The sequence below is a fragment of the Chiloscyllium plagiosum genome, chromosome 3 (assembly GCF_004010195.1).
Source record: "Chiloscyllium plagiosum isolate BGI_BamShark_2017 chromosome 3, ASM401019v2, whole genome shotgun sequence".
Taxonomy (NCBI): domain Eukaryota; kingdom Metazoa; phylum Chordata; class Chondrichthyes; order Orectolobiformes; family Hemiscylliidae; genus Chiloscyllium; species Chiloscyllium plagiosum.
In genome coordinates this window covers 3,838,455-3,851,264 of record NC_057712.1, presented here as the reverse complement: position 1 = coordinate 3,851,264, position 12,810 = coordinate 3,838,455, and the positions used below count along the sequence as shown (strand labels likewise).

The 12,810-nt window shown below is 42.3% G+C and overlaps 1 protein-coding gene across 8 annotated transcripts in view; it reads left to right on the top strand.

Moving 5' to 3' along the window:
- Positions 1 to 12,810, top strand: part of otofa (otoferlin a) — a 373,830-nt gene that overhangs the window by 134,006 nt on the left and 227,014 nt on the right. For all 8 annotated transcript variants that reach the window (XM_043676366.1, XM_043676329.1, XM_043676363.1 and 5 more), the window contains exon 5: positions 8,831 to 9,045. In XM_043676366.1, the coding sequence (XP_043532301.1) occupies positions 8,831 to 9,045 (215 nt within the window). The remainder of the gene's footprint in view (positions 1 to 8,830; positions 9,046 to 12,810) is intronic.

The following is a 12,810-nucleotide window of genomic DNA, read 5'->3' as shown; positions in this document are numbered from 1 at the left end:
TTCTAGTTTGCAGGGACCATCTGGATGAGGTGCCCACCATTAGATTTATCGACGCCCATTTCACTGCAGCCACTGTTTAAACTTGCTGCTCCACTCCCAGGTCAGAAATTACATCCACCAGGTCGCTTTTACTGATTCGGTGCACAACCAAAATGTTTCACTTGCAACACAAAGTGTAACCCTGAAATAATGTGAAGGGTTCACAGTTAAACAGAAATAGTTAAAAATGAAAGTAGTTGTCAAAGCATCATAGAAAGTTTTCAAAAACGAATTTGATTCATATTTAAAGTGATGGGACACATAGATGACAAATTCTAATTTCAGTACATGAATACAATATCAATGCTGTGGTTCTGTTCGCCGAGCTGGAAGTTTTTGTTGCAAACGTTTCGTCCCCTGTCTAGGTGATATCCTCAGTGCTTGGGAGCCTCCTATGAAGAGCTTGGGAGCTTCACAGGAGGCTCCCAAGCACTGAGGATCTCACCTAGCCAGGGGACGAAACGTTTGCAACAAAAACTTCCAGCTCGGCGAACAGAACCACAGCAACGAGCACCCGAGCTACAAATCTTCTCACAAACTTTGAACAATATCAATATAACTTCTGGAAGGACCTGAACTCAGGAGAATTATTTTCCCAACGTGTTGTGACTATTTCAAGCAACTTCCAGTAAGATATTTTATTCCCAAAGGCTATTAGAAATGGTCACTTGCTGGCCTTGGCAGCAATGCTCACACCCCATGAAAGAATACAAATTGTGATTACTTCAACAAAATGCTGTCACTGCCATAGGGAGCCTCATGCTGGTCACACTGAAGGTTAGAAGGGCACTTCTGTTCAGTAGATTTGTTCCCATGCTGGTTAGGCCCACAGTTGGATTTCTTTCTGTGTTGCTTTGAATGAATCTGATGTTCTGTGGCCATGAGCTCATGCATTATGGATGCTAATGCAGGAGATTCCCTAGGGAGTCTTAGAGTTTCACCAGATATGCCCTCAGGACATATGGCCAAATACAAACTCAAACTTAATCTCGATGGCAGGATGTTTTGAATGGTAGTGTTTCCCACCCACTACCTGATGCACGTCCACTGGTACTGACTGACAAGTGGCCATTTCGCATTCAACAGGCCTTTAATTCAGATCGATAAAATATGGTGCTGGAAGAAACACAGCAGGTCAGGCAGCATCTGAGGAGCAAGAGAGTCAACGTTTCAGGCAGGACCCTTCATCAGGACTCTCCTGCTCCTCAGATGCTGCCTGACCTGCTGTGCTTTTTCCAGCACTACACCTTATCGACTCTGACTTCTCCAGCATCTGCAATCCTCACTATCTCAGGGTAAGACCTCTGCTACCATCCCACCATAGATAGCCACCAGCTGGTTGGCAGATCTGTAGTTTCCACCTCAATAATGTGTGATCCCTGAACAAAAGGAGAGTCTAGGGACTGGGAGCAACTCAAGGAGGTAACAGGCTGGAAGCCAGGCCTCTGAATTGGCTACTTGAGAGCATCAATAAGTCTAATAGCAGGCAGACTCCCCAAAGCCTCCCTCTGCCCTTGTCACTGTAGCTACAACAGGACAGGATGGAGATGGGCAGATAGGTGCTGCACAGGCAACATTTTACATTTTATCATCTCACCTTTCAAACCACCAACAGAGATTCAAAATTCATTCATAAAGGGAGTCTATACTCCATACAACTATATTTTAAAATGATATGTAACTCTGAAAGTTTCCAACCTTTCATTAGATATTTACAATTGCATGAAAATACTTTGCTGTTATTAATTATTTAAGACTACGTTATCCTTTTCTACTTTCATATTCACTGTCAATATGTTAGGGAGGAGAATGTTGCTTTCACCTATTAGTTGCTTGACGTTTCTTCAGTTCATTAGTTCCTATTAATGTCTACTGGTAAACTGGATAAGTACCCGAAGGGGGAAAATTTGATGGGCTTTAGGAAGGGTCTAGAGGGTGGGATAAGCTAACTTGCCCTGGGAGAGAACTAATGCAGACATAACAGGATGAATGCATGGTTTCCTCCTGCACTGTAACCATTCTCTGATTCAATGATGTCTATCCCTAAATCTGGGCAATGGACATAATGACAATAATCTTAGGGTAACATTATTGGTAATTTTATTTCCGTGCAACTTAAGCTTCATGACTCCTTCGATCATAAAGCGTGCTGCTGCTCTGTAAAATTACAGTGTCTTATCATGTTGCCACTGGCCATCCATGACAATAGCCGCTGGGCAAAAACAATATATTTGTTACTTAATGAATCTTAAAAACTGTTTGGTTTCTGATCATGATGTTTCCCCTGGCAATCTGGAATAATTCTACCTCATGAAGATCAGGGCAGATATGGCTTAATAGGCAACAGCAGCAGAATGTGTACTGTGGAGATAAACTCAAATTGTTGCATAACTCATTTTGTAAAAGAGGAGAGCATAGAGTAGCACTCACCACTATTACTTTCTCACAAGCAACGAGGGTCAGGCAATAAATACTGACCAAGCCAGCGATGGCCATGAGTCATGAGAGAATTTTTAAAGAAATAAGGCAATTTACTGTTGGAGAAGCTCTGTCTGCACAGCTCCTGGTGACTATGTGTGACCTGCAACCCAGTAGTTGCTCTTAATTCTTCAGAAAGTCCCGATGCATCAATGTTCCCAATGGAAACGCATTGTTTCTCCTCCAGGACAGGGCAAGGGCAGATATTCTGATCCCTGGAGGCAACACACCAGTGATGAAGAGGAGAAGTCTTTGCAAGATGGGCATTGGCAGAAGATTGGTCAGGAGGAAAGGATGATGGGTGGCTGACAGTAACTTCTTACTTCAATCTACATTTTGGAGATGGCTTCCAGCAGTCCCTATGTTATGAACAAGAAAAATGATTATACCTGCAGTCAGTGATGATCCATTTTGAGAAAGGGGCTTCAAACAGTCAAAAAGTCTCAAACTTGCATAGGAAATGGACTTAATAATGTTTAAAGTGCGTGTTCTAACAACATTTGGCTTAATTTTGACCCCATCATTTTCCTTGATTAATTATATTTGTAATTCTCATCAAAAAATCAAATATCCTAATTTTGTGAAAAGGGACTTTAGGATTGATACAGTGTAGGAGATAAAGATGGGTAGTCAGAGTGTTTTACAATACATTGGTTCCCTGGTCAGATGCTACTTGTCAAGACACTATGTTTTCTGTTTACTGTTATTGTTTACATCTTGAATTTAACCTTACATTGTCTCACACAGACAGCATGGTTGAAATCTATGTGCAAGTGTTTAGGTAGCAGTGAAAGTATTTAATTATTTGTCACATCGTTGCAGTTATACCATTCAAATTTTTCCTGGGACATTAAGGACAGCATCATATAGAGATATCTCATGTTAATTTGCTATCGTGCTTGGCTCTGCATTTGTATGCCACATCATATTTAATCCTCTGAGAACACACACAGCTCACAATGAAGCAAAGACTACAGCAAGTATGTTGCCATAGCAACACCAATGCTGTAGGATAAAGTTGCCAGAGTATAAAGTGTTGCTCGTGCAAAACTAAATTAGAGCTTTAGGATGCTACTGGGTGTCAGTTTGTAATGTCTCACTTACCAGCTCTCATTGAACTGCACAGTGTGGTTGCTATTACTATAGTCATGTACCTACATATGACTCATATTTAAAACATGTTTGTCATGTGTGAGAACATGCAATCCATATCACGCTTGACAGTGTCGTATATCCGATGTTTATGCCTCACTTACACCCAATTAACTCAAAGAACTGCTCTGTGCAAAGGTGACCACACTCATTCATTCAAATATGGGCAGGTAGAGACAACTAATAACAATAAACCATCAATGCACACAAAACTAAATTGTCAAGGGATAGAAGCCAGTTTCTCTGCTCCCAACATGACAAGGTACAGCACCAACATTCCTAGGATATTAATATTAGTGAATGAAGAACCATGAGAAAGTGAGGACTGCAGATGCTGGAGATCAGAGCTGAAAATGTGTTGCTGGAAAAGCGCAGCAGGTCAGGCAGCATCCAAGGNTTCATCCCTTGTGCTTGGAGGGTTCCTAGGCGGAAGATGGGGCACTCTTCCTCCAGGCATCGCGTTGCCATGGTCTGGCGATGGAGGAGGCCAAGGACCTGCATGTCCTTGGCGTAGTGGGAGGGGGAGTTAAAGTGTTCAGCCATGGGGTGGTTGGGTTGGTTGGTGCGGGTGTCCCAGAGGTGTTCTCTGAAACGTTCCTCAAGTAGGCGGTCCGTCTCCCCAATGTAGAGGAGGCCACATCGGGTGCAGCGGATACAGTAAATGATGTGTGTGGAGGTGCAGGTGAATTTGTGACGGATATGGAAGGATCCCTTGGGGCCTTGGAGAGAAGTGAGGGGGTAGGTGTGGGTGCAAGTTTTGCATTTCTTGCGGTTGCAGGGGAAGGTGCCGGGAGTGGAGGTTGGGTTGGTGGGGGGTGTGGACCTGACGAGGGAGTCGCGGAGGGAGTGGTCTTTCCAGAACCCTGATAGGGGAGGAGAGGGAAATATATCCTAGGTGGTGGGGTCTGGGTTCAATTCCAGCCTCAGGTGACTGTCTGTGTGGAGTTTGCACCTTCTCGCTGTGTCTGTGTGGTTTCCTCCCACAGTCCAAAGATGTGCAGGATAGAGTGGATTGGCCATGCTAAATTGTCCATAGTGATCAGGGATGTGCAGGCTATGTGAATCAGTCTGGGGTAAATGTAGAGCAATAGGGTAAGGGAATGGACCTGAGTGGGTTACTCTTCAGAGGGTCGGTGGGTGAAATGGCCTGTTTCCGCCCTGTAAGGAATCTATGATTCTATGGAGATTTCCAACTGTTGCCATTGCCTCTGCAGCCACTGCTTTGGCCAGGAGTCCACATCCTTTCACCCATCTTCAGAATGTTTTCCCATCTTGATTTCTCCATCTCAAACATGCGCGAGATCTTTCTCAATGGGTTAAAAATTACACAACACCAGGTTATAGTCCAACAGGTTTATTTAGAAGCACTAGCTTTTGGAGCACTGCTCCTTCATCAGGTGGTTTTTCAATGGGAGCTGCCAGAGTAATATCAACCTTCTCAATCTACTGTCCTTTGATCCTGTAGCATTCTTTCCTTTTACATTCTGAACATTTTAATCAAACTTTACGACAGTGATGCTGTTTGTTTGCTTGTGCATTGTTGTATTGGTTTTGTTAATTCGGAGAGGACAACTTTGACGGGAGGAGATGTTTTTGTGGCAACATCACTGAATTAATAATCTAGTTTACCAAGATAATATTCTGGGACATGGTTTTGAATTTTACCAGGGCAGATGGTGAAATTTGAAGTTAATAACAATCTGGAATTGATAACTGGCCTCATGGTGACTGTGTAACCTGTAAAGTGATGTTTGTGCACATGAATGCACTATCAAACAGCACTTGCTCAGCAATAATATGCTCACTCGTGCTTAGTGTAGGTTTTGCCAGGGCCACACAAACAGGATGACCTCCATAGGTGAGAGTGACTGCCCTTGACATCAAACATCAAACTGCCCTTGACATCAAGGAACCTTGGCTCATCTGTATTCAGAGAGAAAATACCCAAGTCATACCTAACACAAAGAAGATGGTTGTCATTAGTGAATGAGGAGCAGGAGAATCGACGTTTCGGGAAGAAGGGCTTATGCCCGAAACATCGATTCTCCTGATCCTTGGATGCTGCCTGACCTGCTGCGCTTTTCCAGCAACACATTTTCAGCTCTGATCTCCAGCATCTGCAGTCCTCACTTTCTCCCTGTCATTAGTGAATGTCAATCATCTTGGTCCAAGGCCATCGCTGCACGAGTTCCTCAGGGTAATGTTCTGGGCCCAGCCATCTTCAGCTGCATCATTAATGAGCTTCCCTCCATCATAAAGTCAGAAGGGGAGATGTTCGCCAAGGATTACGCAATGTTCAGCACTATTCCCAACTCCTCCTCTGCTACTGAAACAAATCATATCCAGGCTTGAGCTGACAAGTGGCAAGTAACATTTGCTCAATACAAGTACCAACCAAAGACTATCTCCAAAAAAAGACAATTTAACCACTTCCCTTTGACATTTAATAATGTTATCTTCACTGAAATCTCCCACAATCAACATCCTGGGGGTTACCATTGAATGGAAACTCAACTGGACTCAACAAATAAACGCATTGGCAACAAGAGTAGGTCAGAGGCTAGGAATCCTGCAGCAAGTGACTCCCTCCTGACTCCCCAAAGCCTGTCCACCATCCACAAGGCACAAGTCAGGAGTGTGTCAGGAGTCTCACTTCCCTGGATGAGTGCAACTTCAACAACACACAAGCTCAACATCATCCATGACAAAGCATCCTGCTTTATTGACATTCCATGATCACATTGACCATTCACTTCCTTTAAACTGACACACAATCGCAGCAGTGTGTCCAGTCTATAACATGCACAGCAGTAACACAACCAGGCTCATTTGACAGCACCTTTCAAACCCATAACAACTACCATAATTCAATTCAACTTTGAAGTTTCTTTTTGAAGAATTACTCTCACTGGAATGGGTCCATATTGGAGAGCAAAATTCAGGCCTCAATCTTCATGGAGCCAGGCTGAGTTGAAAGGTCTTTAAAAATAATGGCCACCCCCATTCCCATATCTGTAAAATTTTCCCAGTGTGGGTTACAGGTTTACATTAGTTTTGTACATGGTGGATATTGGGAGAATGGCTATTGAGGAATTCTAAGAAATATTAAAGGTGCCCACAACTTTGAGGGGGTTTCAAAGGAGTCATGGATGGGAAATGGAGCACTTGGAAGTATCATGGGAGCGATGATGAGCATGAAGGGCTTGTTGGAGGCTAGGAGACGTGTGAGGGCATGAGAAATATTGTAACTTAGAGGGGGTATAGGGTATGGAGGGGGAATGGAAGATATAGGGATTATGGAGGGGCAAGGGACAGGTGACATGGACAAGGCATGGGGTCATGGTGTTTGTATGGGATGTGAGGGGGATGAATGTTTGAGGGCCTAACAGTCAGGATTAAGACTGGCTCTAATAAACAGAGCTGGGGTGTGTGTTCTAGCCTGTCAGTATTACCATACATCTTCCTCCATCACTACCTTGAACTTCCTTTCAAAAGTAACCCAGCCAACTCCATCCTGTCTCCACATCCATGAAGCAAACATATTGTGGCCAGGGTTTCCTTACAGAGATGAGTTTGCAGGGTCATAATCTTTCCGGTCTCGTGAGCTTCTCAACTCCTTCACATAATCCAGCCCACAGTATTTTCGATTTGGTGAATGACAATAAGTCAGGGTTAAAAAATACTCACTGTGTGAAATTAAGTCCTGCACTATGTTTTCAAAAAGCAAGCCTTGCTGCAAACCACCATCCCATTTCCAACCTCCTTTTCCTCTCAAAACATCTTTGTTGCTTTCCAATCCATTGCCATCTTTCCTGAACCCAAGGTTTCAGTCTCTCCAATTAAGTTTATGCCCTTACCTCAGTTCTGAAATTAGACTGATGAAAATCACAGATAGTCACTGTAACAAAGGTAAACGTTCTCTCCTGATCTGACTCGATCCTGTAACACTGACCACACTATCCTCCTCTGAAGTCACCTTCTTTGTTGTCCAACTTTCACAACTCCACCTGATCCCATTCTTATTGATGTCATCATAGCCAGAGTATCATCGTGATAGCCTCTATTACCACTCCACCATGACTTCTGATGTCCCCCAAGATTCTATTCTTGGCCTCATCCTATTTCTCATCTGTGTGCTGCCCCATGGGAAAATCATTAGAAGACAAAGCATCAGTTTGCACGTACATCAGTAATATGCCCAAAACCCCTCTCAGTGCTGCATTGTTTATCTGACACAGTGGACTGCATGTACAGGGCTTTTCTTTGAATAAATATTGGAAAAACTGAAGTCATTGTTTTCAGCTCCAGCTCAAAGCTCTGTTCCGTAATTATTGACTCCATCATTTTTCCTGGCAACAACCTCATGTCCAGCCAGTCTGCTCACAACCCTGATGTCATATTTGATCCTAAGTTGAACCTTATAATCGTGTCATCACTAAGACTGTTTATTCCCAACTTGGGGACATTATTTAGCCTTACCCTCTCTCAGTAAATCAGCTGTAGAAGCCCTCAATCATGCTTTCATTATCTACACCCTTGACTATTTCAACGCATTCTCATCTGCTCTCCCACATTCTGCCCTCTTTATAAACTTAGGTTCATCCAAATACGGCAACTCCTCTTTACTTTTCTGTTCTCATTGACTTTCATTAGTTACCAGCCAAGCGTTGTCTTAATTTTTAAATTCAATTTATTGTTTCCAAAACGTTCCATAGCCTCATCCTTCCCAATCTCTGTAACATCCTCCAGCCTCACAGCCTTCCAAGATGTCTGCATTCTAGTCTCTTGATCGTCCCCAGTTTTAATTGTTCCACCATTGGTGACAATGTTTTCAAGGCCCCAAGATCGAGAATATCTTCCTGACACCTCTCTGTCCATCTACCTCACTTTCCACCTTTAACATTTCCTTTAAAACTCAGTCATTGACCAAGCCTTTGGTCACCTGATCCAATAGCACCTGATGTGACTCAGTGTTATACTTTGTTTTATGATGTTCCTCACAGTGTTTCATTCTGTTACAGGTGTTATATAAATAGAAGCTATTGTTGTTTGCAGATATGTAACTTAATACTAGAAGGGAGAAAGTTGCAAACCTTTGCCTTTTCAGTATTTAATAGACAGTGCATTTTAAAAATAACCTTTCTCTTTTGTTTTATTCTAGACCAGTGTCTCCATTGAGATAAAATACCAGGCTATGGATGGGACTGTTGGAGCCTGGAATGACAGTGAATTCTTAGAAAATCCAAACCAAAGAGCAGACCATGAGACAACCTTTCACTTTGAGACAGAGAGCTTGCTCTCCGGCAGTGGCCAGAGTCTGGGATCAGGGACTTCTCCCGGCCGGTCCCAGCAAAGTCTCTTAGGAGAAAGGAGAAGGTAAGTAAACTGTATCTCTTTATAAGCATAAGGATCATACCTCTGGCACTGAATAATATTCCAAAGGAGGGCTCATTAGTTAATGTTACTTTGCACTTTGAAGAATCCTGTTTAATTCTGACAGATATGCATGCACTGGAAGTGTCATGTATCAATACACAGGACCATGTTCTTTGCGGATAGAATATACGCACTCACTTTGCCTGTTTCAACCAAACAAAATAATAACAGTCATTTGCTGGTTCATTTCTCATGGCAATGCCCTGACCAATCAGAATGAATCGTGCTAGTTTAGAATTGAAACAAATCCCAGCTGTCAACTGTCAACCAGTGTTAATAGGTGCATTCTCTATGACAACACCTCGACCAGTCAGAGTCCTCTCGACAACCAATCAGCACTCTCCTATCATGCAACGTAAATGTTGCATTTTCCCCTTGAATTAAAATTTTTTGAAAATTGTCCTGATTAGTACAAGACAATAAGCTTCCACAAAATGTGACTTTTTCAAAATAATGCATCATAAATAGTATTCCCAAAAAGAATTATGTATTCGAGCACCTTGCTTTGTTTGTTTCTTCAGTTCCCAGATGAAAAATGAAGGCTGATTTATTGAACAACACTGTTGCATTAGTTCTACTTGAATAATCAATTGATCATGTAAGAAAATCCAAAATCAGAGGGAAAACTTTACCAAACAATTTCACACATTGTAAGAGTCCTTTCTGGAATTGTGATCCTTCTTCTCAGTAATGCTGTGCTGTTTCTAAAACAGGGTTAACAGCTATCATCACTGCGGCTTCCTGACTCAACAACTGACAACCCTCTGTTGTTTCTTGCAGAAGGTTGAACTGTAATTTATTGAACATATTTCATTCAAGGCAGACATTGGGACTGATAGAGGTCTAACCTGAAAATCTCAGCTAAGTGGAATATGCTCATATGCTCAGGAGTCAGCTCACTCTCGCAATTATTCACCATCCCTCAGGCTGCCTGAGTAAACTAGCAGTGGGACCACAACATTGAACCTGTGAAATTTCGAGGAGTGCAGGTTGTTCAGAGGGATTCAGTCTGAGTCAGTCTGTGGAAGGCATTTTCGAAAAGAAACGGTGCTTCGTCTGGTTCTGAGCCTTGGGCAAATGGGTGTGGAGAAGGGGGAGTTGATGGAGGGGAAGAGTGTGATAGATAAAAACTAAGGGGATTAAAGAAAAGGTTGGTAACTGTAACTTTGGCAATGATGTTAAGCTGATAATATCAGATCAGCAGCCACTTCTACAGACTTACATTGAAACATGCAAACATTCTTACCCACATTGGAACTGCAACAAAATGTTTTTTTAATCCTAATGGTTGGTAGTGAGTCTCTCTGTCAGAACATAAGACTATAAAGGAGACGAGCAGAATTAGACCAATCGGCCCATCAAGTTTGCTGGGCTGTTCAGTCATAGCTGATATGTAACTCAACCCCATTTTCATGCCTTCTCCCTATAACCCTTAATCCCTTTATCAGTCAAGACCCTGTCTATTGCTGTCTTAAATACTTGGCTCCCACAGCCCTCTATGGAAATGGGTTCTATAGATTGTATATTGCCCCAACTGAAATCCTCACTTTGCTGAATTTGCAAAGTTATGTCAGAAAGTTGGTCAATTACAATAATCTCAGTATGTCATGCCTGGAATGAAAAAGCTCCTTGTTCCATTATGAATTCCAGCCCAGAAACCCTGGCTGGAAAATAGGTGGACATTGGAGAAGAAACAAACCAGATTTTTTTTGAGATGTCCCGTGTAAGAATGGCTTCTGGAGGCAGACTCGCCCATATGAAAAGTGATTGCTTACTCACAGCCCTGGAGCATGAGTGATCGATGGGGAAAGAGATTTCAGCATAAATCAGCAACTTTAGATAAGGGAAAAATGTTGGAGGGGAAAATAAAACGCAGACATTCTTTTGCATGTTTTACTGTTTTTGCTAGATTTACCAAATTAATAATAATATCAGCAGGAAAACAGTGCTGGTGCTTGATGGATTTCATGAACCCATCAGTGGGAGAGATCTAAGTGAGCATCAAAGGAAATAACCATTAAAACTGAATGCTTCAGTAATTGCATTATGTTATTCTAGTTTCCTCACATCATTTAGTTTAGTAGTTTCTAAAGCCACTTCTTGTTGTTATTGTCAACTTTCACGATATATTTTTAAAGGGACATGCTCTGTATTTTCTTTTATAGCTCCATCACTTACACTTGCATTTAAAAATAGATCCTTAGATTCTTTATAAATTTTATTTTCCAGCTCACCTTAAATTTTACTGCTTACAACTGGACACTTTGAAACTAAAGTCTTAAGTACCTAATACAGGACATAAAATTTATGCAGTCAATCTGAATTGCCCACTAGTTAATTGCTTTGCTTATCATGTGCATACATCCCTCTCAACTTTATTGAGTATTTTAATTATTAAGGGAGCAGTGTGTAAATTATTGAGTTTTACATGATATTCTTTCCAGTATTATCTTGAATTCAGTTAGGGTTTAATTTCCTCTACTGCAGAACTTAACTCCACATAAAGTTGCTTTGTGTTCCATTTTAATATGTTGAAAATACATGGCTAAATGACTGCATTGAAACAATGTTCAGTGGAATTTTACATGAATTTCCTCTCCCACTCTGAATGGCTCCTCTCACTATCTGGAACTGTGCATGTTTGGGTCACAACTCCACAATATTCCACACATCCTTGATGAAGGGCTTAAACCTAAAATGTCGATTCTCCTGCTCTACGGATGCTGCCTGACCTCTGTGCTTTTCCAGCACCACACTCTCGACTCTGATCTCCAGCATCTGCAGTCCTCCCTTTCTCCTACAACTCCACAATACACATGTATGGCCCCCATAATGTTCAGGGCACATTAACTCCCCTGAGAATGCTGGGAAAAGATGGCACCAATGAATTGTGCTGACCTTGAACAGAAAGTGAGGGTTTCTGTCTCTCCCACTCTCACAGGCAGTGAGTTCCAGTGTAATTGTTAGGGTTGCTCGTTTGTGGAATGAACTTCCTGAGGAAGTGGTGGATGCAGGCACAGTTCCAATCTTTAAAAGACACTTAGACAAGTACATAATTGGGAAAGGCTTGGAGGGATTTGGACCAGGAGCAAGCAGATGGGACTAGTTTAGTTTGGGGTTATGTTCAGCATGGACTGGTTGGGCCGAAGGATCTGTTTCCATGCAGTATTACTCTGAGAGCATAAGCAACAAATTACACCATTCAAAGTCTAAAAGCATAGCTCCACTATCAAAAGGTCAATCGACTTAATTCTCATTTTTTCAGAATGCTAGCAACAGTGTCAAGGTCCAGTGCACTGCTATATGATAATGTCAGGCTTTGGGTTAACCGTTAGCTTATCCCAAGTGGAGATGAGTGTTGTGCAGCTGCCATCTTGGTGTTAGTGTTATGATCTGTAGCAGGACTGACAGCTGGAGAGTTAACGGCACCTCCCCACTGAGCAACAGGGGGATAATAAAGGCTGACCAATGCTGCTCACAGCCATGTCGTCAACTTTAAAAAGAACAGAAACCTTCTGACGACAAGGTTATATTGATGGTTTAGTGACTGCTCTCTGCATTAATGACCATATCTAACATTCCTTCCTGTACTATTGCATCGATTCATGGGGTTACAGACACACCCAGACAAACAGGCACACACACACACTCACACACAGACACACACACACACACACTCACACACAGACACACACACACACACAC